The following is an 18,211-nucleotide window of genomic DNA, read 5'->3' as shown; positions in this document are numbered from 1 at the left end:
GGTCTTCCTTGGAGGCTGCGGGTTGATCAGTGTGCGTTCTGGGACCTGCAGGGAGAAGAGGGCAGGGGTAACAGGATAGTTTCCTCTCTTTTGTTAATTCAACTCTTCTTCTAAGCATCTGAACAAGAATGGGATTCGGTGATTTGGGAGGGCAGTTTGGGGGTGGCAGCAGCACCCAGAGTAGGTAGGCGAGTAAGAAGAGGAAGGGCCGGGGAGAAGAGCGAGGTTGTAGCGGCTGCCTGTTGAGGAAGAGGTGGGAGGGAGGAGGAGGGGGAGGAGAGAGAGATGACGTGGGGAGAGAAGGAGGGGGGTTGGACGGGGGAGGAGAAGGAGAGGGCTCGAGGGACCGTCTGTCGCGGGACGGGCTGGCCAGCTTGGGCGCTGGGAGGAGGAGGCAGGGGCTGAGGCAGCGGCGGCGGCAGTGCTCGGAGCGGCAGCAACAGCAGTAGCAGCAGAAACAAGTACAAGCCAGACAACAGCTCCTCCGGCTCCAGCAAGCCACAGTCAGTCCCCTGGCCGCGATGGCGCTGCCAAGCCCAGCGAGCGAGGAAGCTGAGGGGCCCTGTCAGGAGGCAAACCAGGAGTATCAGGAGCCGGTGTGTAGTCCGGTGCCCGAGCCTGAGCCCGAGCCTGAGCCTGAGCCTGAGCCCGAGCCAGTGCCAGTGCCCCCGCCCGAGCCTCAGCCAGAGCCTGAGCCTCAGCCCCTACCCGACCCTGCACCCTTGCCGGAGCTGGGGTTTGAGGCTGAGCCAGTGCAAGAACCCGAGCCCACGCCCACAGTGGAGACCCGAGGCACCGCGCGTGGCTTCCAGCCTCCCGAAGGTGGCTTCGGCTGGATAGTGGTGTTTGCAGCCACCTGGTGCAACGGCTCCATCTTCGGCATCCATAACTCTGTTGGGATCCTCTACTCCATGCTACTAGAGGAGGAAAAAGAGAAAAATCGCCAAGTGGAGTTCCAAGCAGGTGAGTGACTCCACGTGACCCACCTGGCATTGTGGGCGTGATGAATGCCCACCCCGTCACCCCCATACCTCTTGGTCTAAGGCGCCCTTTCAAAGTGCCTGCCTTGTCCGAGTCCTGGCATGGGTTGCAGGGCTCTGGGCAGCTTGGGCAGTGGAGACCTAGGCTCAAACAGTCCCAAGGGTGAGAACTGGGGCTTTCATTGGTTACAGGCAAAGCAATGAACTTTTTGCCCTGGGACAAATCCAGACTCACCTTTTAGATTGCTTAAAGTACTTTGCCCATGTGTGCTGGGGAAAATATTTGGAGGATTTGGGGGCGGGGGCGGGGAGCGAGGTCGTGTAGACAGGAGAGAGTAGAAAGGTTGAAGGGCTCCAAAAGAAGCATGCAACAGTGGGGCTCCGCAGCAGCCCCTGTTCTTTTCGGGGACCAGAGCGGTTTTCTGTCAAAAATCACTTCAGGAACCGTGATGACTCCTCGCTTAGAGTCAAACACATGGTAGGCGTGTACGTCTGCAGGAGAGAAAGGGAGGAGTGCGGGCGGGGAGGGGGGGCGTGTGCGCGCCTGCTGTGGGTACGGCCCAGCCAGGCCCGCTGTTCCCGGGGAGCGAGTGGCTCCCTGTGCACTGGAAGCCTAGCCCCAAAGGAGGCAGGGGGCAGCAGAAAGAATGGCTCTTGCAGCTCACTCTGCACCTCAGCTGCCGGTCTTTGACTCCCTGCACCTCTGTTATCCGATGGGGGCCTCTTTCCGTCCGAAGTTAGAATGTTGACCCACCACCCCAGTTTTGGCTTGGTCATCCCTAAGACTGGGCAGGCTTGGAGACATAGCCCTCGCCTTACAGGCACGTGCCTGTGGGACCCTATGTGTGCCCACTCCCTAACACGGAGACCCTTCAGCGACCTGGGGAAACAGACTCATTCGCTTTGCAGGAGCAGCCCCTCAGCAGCTCTGATGAGAGTTTCTGGAGCTGTCTGGGGTCTCGCCATACCCTTTCAAGAAAGTCTGTCCCTCTCTTTGGGCTGTTAGGACAGCTGGAAGTGTGCACAACACCTCTCAAGTTCCGTACTTGGAAAAAGTGGAAAACACGGTATTCTCCTGGAGCTGCGAGGGTCCTCTCTTGCCAACCTCCGAACGAGGGGACTTTGGGATTATCAAGCGAAGTGGGAACCTTGAGTTCTGGGATGCCCACTTGTGGGTTACTTTTAGATATGCCCCTCCCACAGCCTTCAGTTGAGGACGTGCTGTTTGCAGCTTCGCTGGACTATCTGGCAGAAGGGGCTTTGGGACTCTTGTGCCTCAGACCTTGTGACCCATTGGCACAGCTGCAGTGAACAGGCCCCACTTGAGGAAATCTCGAGTGTGGTCAGCGGCTGTAAATGGCAGTCTCACAACAACCTAGGCCATTCGATACTGGAGTGGAGGGTTCCCTGGACTCCATGGGACAACTGGGTGGAAGGCTGTGTCTACATTGCTTGGGACCACCTTTTTCCTGCGTTGATGCAGATCAGGGACTCTTAGGAAGGCGGCCAAGCTAGGCCTAGCAGGCTGTTGCCTAGGTTACTGGGGGTTGGGCACCTGCTGAGAGTTGCCTTGGGGTTGAAGGCAGGCTAGTGGCCTTTAGGGTCAGTGGCAAAGTTTAAGGGACACTTAAAGGGAAGCAATGGAGGCTGAGCTGAAGTTAGGCCTCGGCATTTATGTGATATGGTCAGGCCTAGAGCTCGGCCTCAGGAGCACGCAATAAACTTGGAAAAACCACTATTTTACCAGGAAGAGGTTCTCTGCTGGGGAACAGACTTCAAAGTAGGTGATCATAGGAGACTCAGGGGGAGGGCTGGCAGGGACTTTCCGGTCAATACCTCACAGTGCAGCTGGAGGGGGCGGTGGTGCTGTAGTCTTCCCAGAGGTGTGGCTAGTGTGTGTGCTAACACATACTAGGTCCACTAAGGATCTGGGGCTATTGGCTTAAACTATAGAGAATACAGGTCAGAAAGAGACAAAAAGGAATTTGGTATGTTCCAAGGGTCTGAGAATACTTTTTACGTAGGTCCTTGCTGTAGTATACTGTGATTTCATTGAAGTTATTTTTGATGCCGAGCCTCTCAGGAATGCCTCGGTTTTTATTTTGGAAGTCCCTAACAACACCCTACTATATTCTGTATTTTACAGAAACATTTCATCCTCTGCAGTACCTTTCTTGAGACTGTCAGCTTTCTGAAGCTGTTTATTGATTTGTCTTTTGGGACAGGGCCTTGTCATGCAGCCCTGGGTAGCCTATAGTAGCCTTACACTTGTGGCAGTCCTCCTGCTTCAACTTCCCAAGTGCTAGGATTGTTGGCATGTCCCACCATGCCTGGCCCAAGTCACCATTTAAATGTTGAGATTCCAAATGTCTTTGCCTGAATACACTTTCTCCAGTCTATTCAAAATTCCTGCCGGGTGGTGATGGCCCATGCCTTTAATCCCAACATTTGGGAGGCAGAGGCAGGCAGATCTCTGAGTTTCAGGCCAACCTGGTCTACAAAGCAGTTCTAGAACAGCCAGAGCTTTTACACAGAGAAACCCTGTCTCGGAAGACAAACAAACAAACAAAAGAATTCCTTGGCCACCTATGTCACAGCCCTAGAGTATCAAACAGATGGGGAAAACTTAGTATTTTGCTACTCTCTTTATCAGCAAGTATTTGCCCAATAACCAGTTGTGTGGGGGTGGGCACTTAAGAAGTTGATGCATTGCCCAGTTCTATTAATGTGGTGATTTACTATTTGGAGGTACTCTGCAACCCAAATCGCTTTTGCTTAGGCCTGACGCTGACATAGCCATGAAGTTCTGAAGAATGGCTTAATGGGTTCAAGGTTCTGCAGTGCTGAAAGTCCCGGAGAAAGGTCATTGTGATGTCCGAGAGACAATTCCAAACAGGGAGTCTCTGTCACCGGCCAAGGAACAAGTAGAAGGGAAGTAGAATTCAGGCTGTCCTAGAGCAGGTAATATACAATCTTTGTGGATCCTGTGGTTTTGAGGTCCTGGTGTGCCGCCAGCTATATATTTTGTGTCCTTTCTTCTGCTCTTATTTAAGGGAAGCCAACTCTCCCTAGGACCTAGGCCTAGGAAGACTGGCAGTCAAAAGGTTTCTGGGAGTGAAACAAATAGCCAAGGTCTGGTTTAGGGAGTAAACGGTGAAAAGATCAAAAGAGAAAGGAGAATAAGATTTTGTAGAAATAATGGAAACTAGGGATTTCTCCTGCCCAGAAAATGCCTCAGATAGGGCAGGAGACAGTCAATTTTATGGGATATACAGAGCAAGCATGGTTTCTTGAGACAACAGCTAAGTCTTATGATGGGCAAGAGGAGAAAGAGAGTATTGGTTGCTAGTCTCAACTCGCTCTTGAAATCCTAAGTAGAGGTGAGGTTGGGGTTTAATCTCAACAGATAAGAAAGAATTAGCCAAAGTTGCTAACATTGAACCCAAACTAAAGTCTGTTTTAAAGTGCTTCAGAGTAACCCATACTTTGCTCTTTCAACCTTGACTCCCAGTCTGCCACTGAGCCACACATGATGAGAAGCACTTCTATCAGGGAGTTTATAACAGAGTCCTTGGAAAATTCTGAGTGAGGCAGGGCTAGGGCTCTCACTACTAAAGAAAGTGACCAATGGGAAGGAAGCTTCACTGATGGTACAAGACGGTTTGGGTTGGTGGTCTACCATGATGGAGCTAGAATTTTCTAGGGATGAGAAAGACTAGTCTACTATGGAAACTAAGAATTTCTCTTGCCCAGAAAATGCACCAGATAGTACAGTGATTCTGAATCGCCCAAATGAGTGGGGGCAGAGGCAGAGCAGGCTGTCCTTCTCCTCAATGTGGGGTTTTGAGCTACTTGCTTCAGTGTCTCTCTGGGTTCTTGGGTAAGTTGTTAACTTTGAAATTAAGGCATATCTTTTGAGTAAATCTGTCAGCCCCCTGATTTTGGTTGAAGTCATCTACCTACTGTCCAGCAGAGCAAGGTCATGTTGACTCAGTGATAACCACAGTGCTTCTGGCCACAGGGCCATTGGCTAGGCATCTTTCAAATCATTCCTCTGCCTCCTCTCCAACCAAAGTGGGTCTCAACCTGTGAGCTTGATTTGTGCTGTAAAGAATGAGGATGAGAGGCTGGGGCACTGGAAAGTCGAACAAGAAAATGCTTGTTGGAGCTGATAGCTGGGTGAGTCTGGAGCCTTGGGTGCACTTGAGATCCAGTCCTCAAGTGATCACTGTAAACAACTTCTCTCTCCTCAACTCCTCCTCCTGCTGCTAGTGGTGTTAGAGAGTGAAACTCATTCTAAATCTAAAAAGAGCAAGACCTCAGACCAAATCTGTACCCCCCTCAAAGCTAGTGGCCTCAATGATAGCAACAAGGCACTAACTAGGAGTTACACAACCTGTGTTCCCAACTTGCTGTATAACTCCGTTATCTGTAAAGTGAGAAAGGCTATCTATGGGAACTTCGTAATCCCAACATTATATCTTTCCAGAATTGTGGGATAACTTATATTTTACTATTCACCTAGCATAAGTTTTGACACATTCAGGCAAACAAAAATTTGTTAAGCTTCCTGAAGTGGCAGTTAGGTAGGGTTGGGAGTGTATTAGGAAAGCAAAGGAAACCACATAGACATCATTCTCCTATTTTATCTGTTTATTTTTAAAGCTATTGGGCTATTCGTGCACCACTAAAAAGACCCACTCCTTTTTGTTCAGTATGTAAGAGCTACTCTGAGCATACACGTATTTTTCCCACAATGTCCTGCTCAGCAGAGAACTGAGTTTCCAAAAGAACTCTCTCAACTTGGCCTGCTGTTAGCAGGATAGGTCTGTATGATGCTCTTTCCAAGTATTTGACTGTTACTCAAAAACATTGAACTGAAAGCAGTCCCTCAGGCCTCACCCCTCTCTTAAAAATACATTTATTTTTATTATTTTCTGTGTATGAGTGTTTTGTCTGTCTGTGTATCAAATGTGTGCCTGATGCCCTGGTCCCCAAGGAGGTAATCAGCCTCCTTGTGGGTGCTGGGAATAGAACCTAGGTCCTTTGCAACAAGAAGTGCTCTTAACCACTGAAACAACTCTCCAGCCTGCGATCCCTTTATTAAAATTTAATTTCCTACAGCTTGCTCTCATTTCTCAGAAATTCATGTTAAGCATGACCTTGGCTTGCTGTTACTTCAGGCTAGAAATGAAAAACAAGATTTCTAAATGGGACACAGTGCTTTCTATTAGAGGGCTTCAGACAGGGCATCTTTGTAGCTGGCTTGGGGATCTCATAGCAAAGAGTGGCTGAGTTTGGAGAAGGTTGTGATGCTTGCATTTAATCCCTGGTCAACTTTAGCTTTGCTCTAGTTTGGCTGAGAGTGTGCCTAATGAGGCAGCAGGCACGGAGTGCTCTTCCTTTTCCACGGGGCTTTTATTTTCTTGTCATTTGGCAATATTTCTGTAGAGAATGAGCAAGTAGCTAGACTACCAGCATTTGCAGAAGTAAGGAACGCTACCTCAGCCTTTTGAGAAGACCAGTTTCTCAGGAGGGTGCCCTGCTCCTCCCATCAATGTCTTTGGGGTTTGCTTTGTTTTTTTGTTTGTTTGTTTGGTGTGTGTGTGTGTGTGTGTGTGTGTGTGTGTGTGTGTGTGTGTGTTAGAAGGAAAGAATTGCTTGGGATTTTGTTTTGTTTAGGTTGTGTGCATGGTGGAGGGGGATTTCTTGCCTTGAAAGAAACTCTCACTTGGGATTGGTTGTGTAAACCCTAGAGAAGAGGATTTGTTTTGTTTGTTTGCCTGACTGCTTGCTTGATTGGTTGGTTGGTTGGTTGGTTGGTTGGTTGGTTGGTTGGTTGGTTCTCTTTTGAGAGAAGCTCTCAGTACATAGAGCAGGCTGCCCTCAACCTTGCAGTGATCCTCCTGTCTTTACTGCCCGAGTACTCAGATCCAAGCAGACACAACCACATGTGGCAGGAACGCCTTGTTCTTAGAAACATGGGTGTTTTAAAACATGTATACCCTCAGTCATGCATTGTGAATGTTCCATCTGAAAGAAGTCTTTCCCCATCTTTCTACAAAGTTGAACTAATTGTGACAGAGATAGACACAAAGTGTCTAACCTTAGAAAACATGCTAGGTAAAGAAGGTGGTGACTATGGTCAGCCTGGCTCATATTTCTTGGCCCAGACCCATTCGCTATTCCCCAATTGTGAGAGTAGGAAACATTTATTGCAAGTTCCACTCTGAATTTGTATTTCCTCTTACTCCGATTACTACCTAAGTATTCAAATGTTGCCGAGAAGGGAGTTTTAGTCATTCCACACATCTCTGACTTCAGGGGTGATAAAAAGACCTAAGGGACATCTAGCCACCTGCTCTGAAGGTGTGTGCATTAGCTGCTTATTTGGAGAATTTGGCCCATTTGGGTTGCCTTAAAGCATGTAGCCACTTCATCTGAGCAGTCCTGTCCTGCTCTGTTCTGCACTTTTCATGTTTCTGGGCTTGATACGGGAGGAAAGTGTGAGACTGGCTGTCCCAGTCACAGTGGCTCAGCTCTCACACTTTTCATCGCGTACTTTTATCACTTTTACTAGATGTGCTGTCTTCCTCCCCCCAAAACTCTTCTCTCTATTCTCTTGTTCTCCACTGCTCAGTTAGAAAAGCAGGTGGAATTTAAGGTGTTGCGCAAGCTCAACTCCATTTGGGGGTCTCAAGACCACCAGTATATCCTATGAAAACCCCTCTTCCCTCTTTCTTTTCTCCCCTCTCTTGCTTTCCACTCTGAGTGAAAGGTGACATTCTACAGAGCACTCAAGAGTACAAAAACCATCACCTCTTGAGTTCTGTGGTAGAATAGTCGCTATGAAACCCTTTTGGCCATTTCCATGCCTTCTCTTTGCACAGCCCTAGGCACCCAGCCCAGGCGGTAATACTATAGTTGAGTCTTAATAAAATTCAAGAAATCTCCCCACTTTTGCTTTAAATCCTCAACGTCACTGTTCTGCATCTCCTAGGACTCCAGAACTCCAGATTGGGTTAGGCTTCGGGGTTCCGATTCATGTTATGTTAAGCTCCTAGAATCTCTCTTTTTGCCAGGAGAAGATGGACAGTTGGTCGTTGAGAGATCAAAGAGGGAAGAAAACAGATACTCAAGCCCTTAAGAATAAAAAGAACAAAAGTACTTTAAGGAGCGCAGAGTGAGGAGAGGGTAGTTCCTGGGTTAGTTGCTTACCTGTTTCTACGAGGCTGAACACAAACAGGGAAAGGAGATGTCGCTAAATGAGCCATCCCCACACAGACTGTTCCCTGCCTCATCCTGCGTGTCTACTTGTCTGCCATTTACCTCAGCTGTAATGGTATGTCCATGCACCCATGTGTTCAGACCTGTGTGTATGTGTGTACAGCTGGGTGGATAATGGCTGTCTGGGCAAGTCAGCAGAGTTCCTTCAAACATGATGTCTATGAGATGGAGGGCACAGTTTTAGTCACGTCTTTGAGTTACCAAACTCGCAAACAAAAGAAGTCTCCCATTGATAGCCTATGTCCTTCATACAGGTATGAAAGAACAGGGTAGAAGACTGGAGATGACTTCCTGCCTGCCCTCTCTGCTACTGGAGGAAAATATGAAGCATATAGCCTAGGGTGACTGCCTCTGCTGCATTCCACAGTGGGATTTCTTTGTCTTTTAGCTCCATACTTCTGCTGAGCACCCTAATAATTGTAGTGACACAGCAGTGATAATACACAACCTTTATTTAACGGCAATTACTGCTATGTGAAGTGCCATCCTGAACACTTTAATGTACCAATTCGTTTTAATTCTCAACGGTTTAATCATGTAGGTATCACCACTTCCTCCATTTTGTAGATAAATCAAAGCACAGAGGTATCATGTTCAAGTTCATGTGGCAAAAGCTCGGATTTGTATCACAACAGTCCAGAACTCCTGCTTCTTTATCCTGACTTAACACATAGTTCAGCTGTGGGAGCAGCGACCACAGGACACTACTGTGGAGTTTTCTCATTCCTGCATCTTCTGGGCATCCTTATAACTAAGGAAGATAGGACTTAGTAACAAAGGGTGGACAATCCTGTGATACAGGACATCATCTTCTCACCACTCATCTCACTAGACCCAGAGTCTGTGTGTGAAGAATCGTAATTCTTGAGTCAAAAAAGTGTCAGAGAAACTGTCACTTCTTTGTTCTTTAGTCCTGAACAAATCACATAGCCTTTCTAGAAGTCAGGAGTCCATGTCCAAAGGCCTCAAAGCTGTGCTCAGAAAGCAGTATTTCATTTGATAGCTCTGTTGGGGTGGGATGTGACCGTGTGTTTGTAAAAGGTCTTTGTAAATTGTGGTCATTGCCATTGTTATGATGATCTTTGCTTGTCTAGGTCCTAGAAACAGAATTTGTCTGCTTTTGTTTAAATGTTTCTCCTCCTGCCCTCTCGCTCCCCACTCCACCTCTTCCCCAACTTCCTTACAGATTCTTCTGCAGTTTGATCTGATGTCCTAAAGCTAAAGACTGGACTAGTTGTGTTTCCTTTGTTCCTCAGCTCTCGGAGAGCCCAAGAAGAGGAGTCAGATCCCAGGTCATATACATTCTAGGAAACAAGGCATGTGGAAATATTTAAAGCTCTTGGCAGGAGCTCACAGATCCCACTCTGTCAAGGGCTGGGTTTTTCAGTAGGAACTGCTGAGGGGGGGGGTGGCTGGTGGGTGGAGTTAGGGTGTCACTTCCTCCCGAGGGTCCTTCACAGAGCCTTGTTCTCTTGCAGGTAGTAAGGAAGGAGGAAAGGGATATTTAGGGTCAGAAGGTCCGGGCCAGGGGACATTAAGTTTAGGAGGAGTCTCAGTCCTTTGCAATCAGCTTTGGAGTGGGCCAGTTTCCTTATGTTTTAAACAGGATAGCCCCAAGAGAACAGAGGCCACAGGATTGCGACCTTCACAAGGAAGGACAACAGTAGTACTTTGGGCTTGCATTTCAGTAGCCACTTAGAAAACTTTCATTGGGGCCAGTTAGTTGTCTAAGGAAATGGCTTTTATTTTATTGTTGTTTTGTTTTAAAACTGGGCCTTACTCTGTAGTTCAGGCTGTCCTAGAACTCATGGTGATTCTCCTGCCTTAGACTTCAAATACTGGGATTATAAGAATGTACCACCATTTTCTTTCATATCTTGCAAAAAAAAAAGTGATCCGCAAGCCCTTCTTTAACACAAGAATTTAAAAAATACCACAAGTAAACATCTTGATTTTCAGTTATTCAAATGTGTCTGAACTGAAGGCCTAAAGCTATAGGTCAATGGCATAAGTGTAACAACAGTCCTGGGGTCTGTCTCCAATCTGACCCCACCCAAGAGATCGGGCAAAGTATGGAGAGACAGGGAGAGAGAGAGAGAAAGAGAGAGAGAGAGAGAGAGAGAGAGAGAGAGAGAGAGAGAGAGAGAGAGATTCCCATTCCTATCTTACAGATCTATAATTGAGCTATGTATGGAAAGGTGTGTTGTTACTCAAACCATTTGTAGTGGAGGTTGGTTTGCAAAGAGGTTGAGGAGTGAGTGAAAAGACTGAGTTACTGGCATGTTACACACATTTCAGTTCAATCACTGGCATGATGCTCCCTTACTTATCCTGAACTTTCCAAAGTTAAGGCTGGAAAATCTCTCTCTCTCTCTCTCTCTCTCTCTCTCTCTCTCTCTCTCTCTCTCTCTCTCTCTCTCTCTCTCTCTCTGTCTCTCCCTCCCTCCCTCCCATCTCCCTGATACCCCGTTTCTCTCGCCAAGGCTACCAGTGCTTTCCAGGGTATCCTTCCAGAAATATTCTGTATCTGTACTAGCATTTGAACGTATAGCCTACTTTTAAAGTGCAAATGAATGACTATAATCCACATCATCTTCTAACTTGCCTTCAAACTTCCAAGTGTACCATTAAGTCCATAAAGCAAGCCCTCATTCTTTGCTGCAGCCATATCAGAGTCTATTAAGTGGGCACATCATAATTTATTTAATCAATGTCTTACTTATGTACATTCATCTGCCTCCAATTTTTTTTACTGCAGGCTTTAGATCCAGATGCCTTACCATATGGTTTCTGGACAAAGTTTGCAATTTTAAGCTAATTTATTAGCTTTTTAATACATAAAATAACATCATGGCTGATGTGGAGGTTAAAAGAGACAACACATGTTCAGCTTCTAACATATAGCTTGGCACCTACTAAATATTTGGTAAGTGTGGGCTCTTTCCTCCCTCACAAGACCTCCCCATCCATTCCCCTCTAAGGGCATGAATGTATGTTTAATTCAAGTGAATATGTCTTTACTGAGTGCTGGGCTGACCTCCAGGTGAGCCATAGACGTGTCCCTTAAGAAGTTTACAACTTATTTGAAAAGATACAGTATTCAAAATAACTATGGTTATTGCTAAATGGAAAAATATATGTACTGAATTGAATGTTGTTATCATCTTCTTGTGGTGATGTGGGTGAAGAGAGAAGAATGTGGAATCAGGGAAATCTTGCTGGTAGGGTTGGAACTTGACATAGGGCTTAGCTATGTGGGGACTGGGCAAAGGTAACAGTATAGGAGTTGAGAATTAGACAATTCCTTGGCAGGCATGGTGATACAGGCCTATAATCCTAGTACTTGGAAGCAGAGGAGGATCAGTTCAAAGCCAGATTGGGCTGCATAGCACTACTATGTCTCAAGCAAAGAAAACCCAAAAACCAGAATGAAAAATTAGACAATTTGGTTGTGTCTCAGATTCTGGGTTTGATTGTCTGTTTTTTGTTTTGTTTGTGGGTGGTTTTTTTTTGCCCTATGAGAATCCAGTGAGTCACTGTTCCCCATTAGGCCCTACCCGGCAGGTGGGGTGGGGTGGGGTGGAAGGGTAGGGGAAGAAAACCTACTGAGGACATTTGGAGAGAAGGGCATGGGGTGGGGGGATGTCCGGGCATTTGGCCACAAAATGAGATGCCTGAAAATGGCTTGTGGCACAGCAGCCTGGGCCACACCACCTGCTTTTCTATGTCAGCAGTCCAGACATTTTTTCTAAGCATTCCACAGCCAAGAAGAGCACAGTAGCAGAAGCTCTCAGACTCCCAGGCTAGGTCCCAAATGGTCTCCAGATCCTGTGAACCCCCAGAGAAAGAATCCTGTTGAGTCGCAATAGTCATCTCTTACTGGACACATTGTATCTAACATCTCAGCTATTTAAATCCTTGGAACAGACAGTTAAATGAAATCATTTAAGCTCATAATGCACCAGTGTCTTTGATCACATCAAGTGCTACATTGACGGGACCTGGTAAATGAAAAATTAATATGATTTGTGTCAATTAGGGGAAAGTTCACTGTATGGAAGGGGTGTGTAGAATTCCTGTTCCCCTTTTATAGGAACAAAAAGTAGACAGCAGACTTAAGGCAAATGAATGACCTACAGCCATGCTGTCAGTATTTAACAGAGCTGAATGTACACAGTGATTCTAACCCAGGTCTCCCAAGCCCATGTTCCATGGGAGTAGTAATACAGGATTTTTCTGAAAGCTGCAACAGAAGTTTTGCGAAACGTGGTAGTATTATGAAGTTTAAGTGTATGGGTAAGGAGCTAGAGAGTTGGCTCAGTGGTTAAGAGAACTTATTCTTTTGAAGGACCCCAGTTCTAATCCCAGCACTCACAAGGAGACTCACCACTTCCTCAGGCACCAGGCATGCATGTAGTGCACAGACGTATGTGCAGGCAAAGCACACATGTGAGTAAAAGTGTGTGGGTAAGAAGTGATACATGTAGTGTGACCAAACACGCAAACAGGACTTGTACCATTAAGGTCATAGAAACAAGAGTTCTGGAAGGAAATATCCAGGTCTAACTAAGATCTTGTAGCTGGGATCCAGAAAAATACTGTCACCAGTGAGGAGAGGGGAGGGGAGGGAAGGAGAGGAGAGGGGAGGGGAGGGGAGGGGAGAAGTTTGGACAATGAACAGTTTCACAGGGAGACCTTGAGCTTGATGATGATGGGAGTGGTGAAGTGGTGAACAAGAGAACTCCTGTGATGAAAATGGCAACATAGCCTCACAGATTTAAGTCAAGACAACTTTCAGAGATAATAACTATTCCATAGCCTCACTCCTATATCCTTGAAGAATTCCATCAAAAGAGGCAAGATGGTTTAGCACATAAGGGCACTTGTCACCAAGTCCAGCAATCTTAAATTCCACCCTCAGTACCTACATGGTGGTAGAAGAGAACTGATTTCCTGTAAGGTATCATAGCATAATGGCATAAGGGCACACACACGCATGCTCACTCACAGGCCCACACACATGCCCACACAGGCGTGCACACGCACATGCGTGCACATGCAAATAAATAAATATAACAAATTTTAAAGAGAGATGAGAGGAGACTGTACATGTGTATGCATGTGTGTGTACCTGTGCAAGTGAGAAAATGCAATTACTAGAACAAATTATGATATACTGAGTTAGCATTGTGGGAAATCTTTCCTGAATAACCTCCGATTTAAGAGCATTTTCCAGGGGCTAGAAAAATGGCTCAGTGGTTGAGAATACTTGTTACTCTTGCAGGCAAAACACTCATACACAGAAAACAAAATAAGTAAGTTTTTAAAAAACAAACAAACAAAAATATCACTTTCCAGATACCAGGATGGTTTTATTATTTAAAAGAAGTTTGTTTTGGTGGGGCAGGGTGGGGCAGACCCTTTCATAGAGCCAACTTGAATCAGCATTGATGTGCAGCCAAACTGTTTGGATAAACCTTGGCTCCACCATTCATTAGCTGTTTATCCTTGCACACAGTATTTAACTCTCTGTACTTCCATTTCCCTGTTTGTAAAAGGACGATAACAAAATCACTCACTGAATATAGTTGTGACATGAGTTTATAAACTGGCATAGAACAGCATCTGACATATTGCAGAAGCTACATACATGTTTGCTGTTCTTGTCCTTTAATAGTCTATGATTCATGAACCTGTATAGTGGAGCCTGAAAGAGCAAATGTGTCCCAGGCTAGCCCAATTTATAGCCAAGAATTGGGAGTTGGGTGTATTGTTAGGGTACCACCTGGGCTGCTCTCATGTTGCCCAAGCCTAGGACTAGATTAGGACCTTCAGAGTCCCTAAGATCCATTTTTAGACTGGTAAATGCTGGGGGAGGGCAGAGTAGATCTACACTTTTATTATTTAGACTGCTAAATGCTGGAAGTGCAATTGATAAATGTATGTAAAGTGCAATTGATAAACATGGCCAATTCATTGATACTTAAGTTTATGCTCAGTTCATATGTGGTGTCATCTCACATCAGTTATAATAGTCTATACACTCCTCTCTAAGTTTTGGAAAAAAGATCAATAATCACGAGTAGCCTACACAGTCACACATTGCAGTTCACCCAAGCAGTTCCATTCACAGAAGGGTGCTCTGTATCCTGTTCCCACTGGCTCATCCTGCCAAGCCTCATGAATTCTTTGCTGGTTGGGACCTCCCATATAGTACTTGGAAGGATGATTATCTTCTGAGAGAAAAGGGGAACATGTTTCTGGAAGTCTCAAGTTAAAATGAAGTTATCAAGTTAAAATCCTGGTGTAGAGTTGGGATGAGAGAGAAGAACAGCGAGGCTCCTCTGCGTTCAGATGGCTGGTAGACTGAGCCTCTCACAACAGTGACTATTCCAGTGACTTCAAGTCGGTGATCTTAGAAACCTTGATGTCATTATCAGCCTCTGTGTTGCTCTGTGCATCATCAGGTTCTAACCACTCAAGTGGTCAACAATAAGATAGTTGCATGCTTCAAGAGCCAAACTGGTCTGGCTTCTTTGGGATTTTCATTGTTGTTTGTTTTGTGTTTTTGCTTTGACATACATTTTGTCTATGGAAAGACTAACTCAAAGTAAAACTAGAATTTCTGCAGGCTTGCTAACTAAACAGATGGAGAGACATGGTATCATAGGTTAGGGAGGTACAGAGACCTTCATTTGCTGCCTTGCCTGGTGATGGCACCACTCACATTTAGGCCTGTGCTATCTGCCCTTTTCATAAAATGTCTCAAACATGGAAGGCTCAGGTGGAACCGGTCAGACCGGATGTTGTGAGCCTACGCCTTGTAGAAAGGGAAAGATAGATACACACACACAGTCACAGGAGAGAATGAGGAGGAAACAAATCTATTGTTTCAGCCTCTAACCTGAAGAAACTATCCATGGCTTCTAGGGTATCACCAATGAACATGCTGAAGAATGTTGTGGCTCACGTATGCCCCATGCATGAACTTGGCTGGTACTCCAGACAAGAATAGAAACCTCAAGGCTACAATTCAAGGCCATGGCTCAACAGAGGCTAGCACTGGCTTCAAGGCCCTCTTCTTTTTCATGGACTTAGTCTAAACATTGAAATAAAAGATGCCTTTGGATGGGAGCTTCCACTGAGGCTCCTATGGTTTAACTCTCCTTCGTCTCACTTCTCTACATTCTATGTGGCACAAGATTTGACATTAGGTAGACACTGTTAGAGCCCTGTCTTTACTATTTACCTGATCCATAATCTTGGCCAAATCCGAGTCTCATTTTCCTTCTCTGTAGAAAAAGAGAGAAGTAGAAGTTATAATCCCTGCCTCTTAGCTGTGTGATAAAATTTCAAATGATAGAATAAATGTGATAACCCTTTAGAAAGTTCTTCAAACCTTCTATATGAAGCATCATCCTGTTCATATTTGTAAGTTGGTCTGGAAATTTACATGTGTGCTTGCGCAGGTGTATATGGACTGAGACATTATCCACAATGCACACATGTATAAGCAGCTCCATCTACGTACAAAATTATACATATATAAACATATATCTGATTTTAAGCTTAAGCTTATGACATTAACCATTAAAAGTGCATAGTTTCACCCCAAAAGTGTGCCCATATGAAGAACTTCCTAGCTGTGAAACGAACACATCACAGCATTCCACTTCTCTCTAGACTTGTTTTCTAGTAGTCCAAAAAAGACACTCTTTCTAAACCATCCACCCCCCCCGCACTTCACCTTGATAGTGTCTCTTTTGCCCTTGCTGGGATTTCCTCCTGGCCTCCATCTTGTTTGCACATTAGCACAGCTGCTGCTAAAATTCAGACTGCAGTGTGTGGTGTCCACATGTCTGGAGAGCATGGGTCCTGCCCAGTTGCTCTGGGAATAACACTGCAACTCCCGCACAATGTATTTATAGCCATGTTTGCAAATAGCTGACAGCATTTTCAGAGGTTTTTCAAAACACAGTTAATCCAGCCACAGGAATAGTCACTGGCCCAAAATGCCTTGAAGCTAAAAGAAATTTTAGGCAATGATCCTAATGAAAATTAGTCACAGAGCCTAAAGGAAATTAAATTGTACTCCCTTCTCTCCTCTTGCTACTGCCCATTGTTCCTCCTGTGACTCCCCCAACCTCCTCCCACTCCCCACCCCCGGTTTGGTCATTTCTTATTCCAAAGATCTCTGAGAATAAGTCATGGAAATATGGTACCATAGAGTAAATTTGCTTCAGAAAGAGCCTGAAGCATATCATCAGGGCATAAAGCTTTAAGAGGAAGGAGGGCAAGGAAAAGGAAGGCAGAAGTGAGAGTGTTGAGGATTAGAAGCAGAAAGCACATAACTGGAGAATTAGTAATGATCAGACCAAAAGGAGGAAGCCTACTACCCACTTTGAGGCCAATTAAAATTTCGGAGGTTAGATACCTTTCAAGTCAAATGATAGAGTATCCCATCCTTCCCTCAGTCTGTGGGATGTGGACCCACAAATTGCTTTGCTTATTTGCTTGGTTGAAACACTAAAGTGAATTCCTAGTGGTGGAGTTGAAGAGGTAAACATTATCAGAGAATAAGGTAGTCTTTCATGAAGGGAACAAGCCTGAGGCTATAGTGACAGGGGTTTAGGTAGGGTTATCATACCACTTATATTGGAAACTGGGATGCCTTTGAGGATGGAAGAAAACACTGTTAATATTTTTATGGAATGATAGGAATAAAATAGGATTAACACAATAAAATAAAATTATCACAGTAAAATGGGCAGCCCAAAATGTGTGTTCACTCTAGAATCAGGATGTGTTTGTTACAGGTTTCTAAGAAAGAGAATACCATAAGGGCTCTGTACAAGATGCCTTGAGAAATGTGAGTGTGTGCTTGTGTTCATGTCTCTGTGTGTATCTGTGAGTGCCTGTTTGGTTTTGTGCATTATATGTCCAGGCTAAATTTATGTGAGTGTTCTTGAGAATGTGAGCATATCTAACTGTGTGTGTGTGTGTGTGTGTGTGTGTGTGAGAGAGAGAGAGAGAGAGAGAGAGGGAGAGAGAGGGAGAGGGAGAGAGAGAGAGAACATGGATATAGTAAGAGTGGATGAGGATGTGTGTATGTGTGCACATGTAAGATAGCTAGTCTTTTACTGGATTGCAGACTCAGCTTCAAGACAACAGCCACATAGTCCATTGCCTCATTTTACATGTGAGGAAACCAAAGCATGGGAAATAAGATTTATACACTTCTAGCACTTGCTTGGCAGTGGTAACGGGTTGACTAGCAACAGTCACACTAATCCTGATTGGGTGTCAGATGCCAATCCATATGAATTGAAGTGAAAGCCCAGCTATTTCTTAAAGGTTTTTGCACACAATGGGTATTTGGCAAGTGCAAAAAGAAGCTTCTTAAGTCACTTCGAAGTGCCTGAAAAGACTAGGCTTAGGTGCCAGGGGAATATTTAACTGATGGCTGGTTCCCTTGGATCTGTTTCTCTGAAGGATACTGTTAAGCAATGGAAGCTTTGAATATCATTGGAAGTCACCCTTCTCATCCCTCGACAGTTTTCATTTGCCTGAGAGACAAACCTTGGTCTCCAGTAGAGATCCACTGAAAGTCTTCACAGGATTCAAGCTAGACATATGCTGGGCATGTTCCCAGACTGGCATAAGAGACAGGCCAGTCTCTCTCCCCTAGACCCTGATCTTACTCCTGCACTCTTACCCAGGACTCCAAGGCAAGAGAAATCCTATAAATGTTCCAACAGGGTTAGGGATGGGTACAAAGAATGTGTGCCCCAGGAGATGGGTAGGTAGCTGCCTCATTAGTCCTGGATTGTTTGATCTGGAGCTGAGGAATTGGCGGAGCAAGTGAGGATAGCCCCATAATAATGAAAGCAAAGCACCAAACTGTGTATCAGTTCTCATCTGAACAAAGTGAGCCTGCTTGAGTT

General features: G+C 45.4%; 1 protein-coding gene across 1 annotated transcript in view; it reads left to right on the top strand.

Annotated features, from left to right (window-relative positions):
* Positions 1-336: 336 nt before the first annotated feature.
* The window catches only part of Slc16a2 (solute carrier family 16 member 2), a 112,846-nt gene continuing 94,971 nt past the window's right edge, over positions 337-18,211 (top strand). Inside the window, exon 1 of the mRNA XM_005086543.4 lies at positions 337-963. Coding sequence (XP_005086600.1) covers positions 522-963 — 442 coding nt within the window. The 5' untranslated portion in view covers positions 337-521. The remainder of the gene's footprint in view (positions 964-18,211) is intronic.

This window comes from Mesocricetus auratus, unplaced genomic scaffold (genome assembly GCF_017639785.1).
Source record: "Mesocricetus auratus isolate SY011 unplaced genomic scaffold, BCM_Maur_2.0 Super-Scaffold_100003, whole genome shotgun sequence".
NCBI classification, from domain to species: Eukaryota; Metazoa; Chordata; class Mammalia; order Rodentia; family Cricetidae; genus Mesocricetus; species Mesocricetus auratus.
This window is presented reverse-complemented; position numbering and strand designations above follow the sequence as displayed.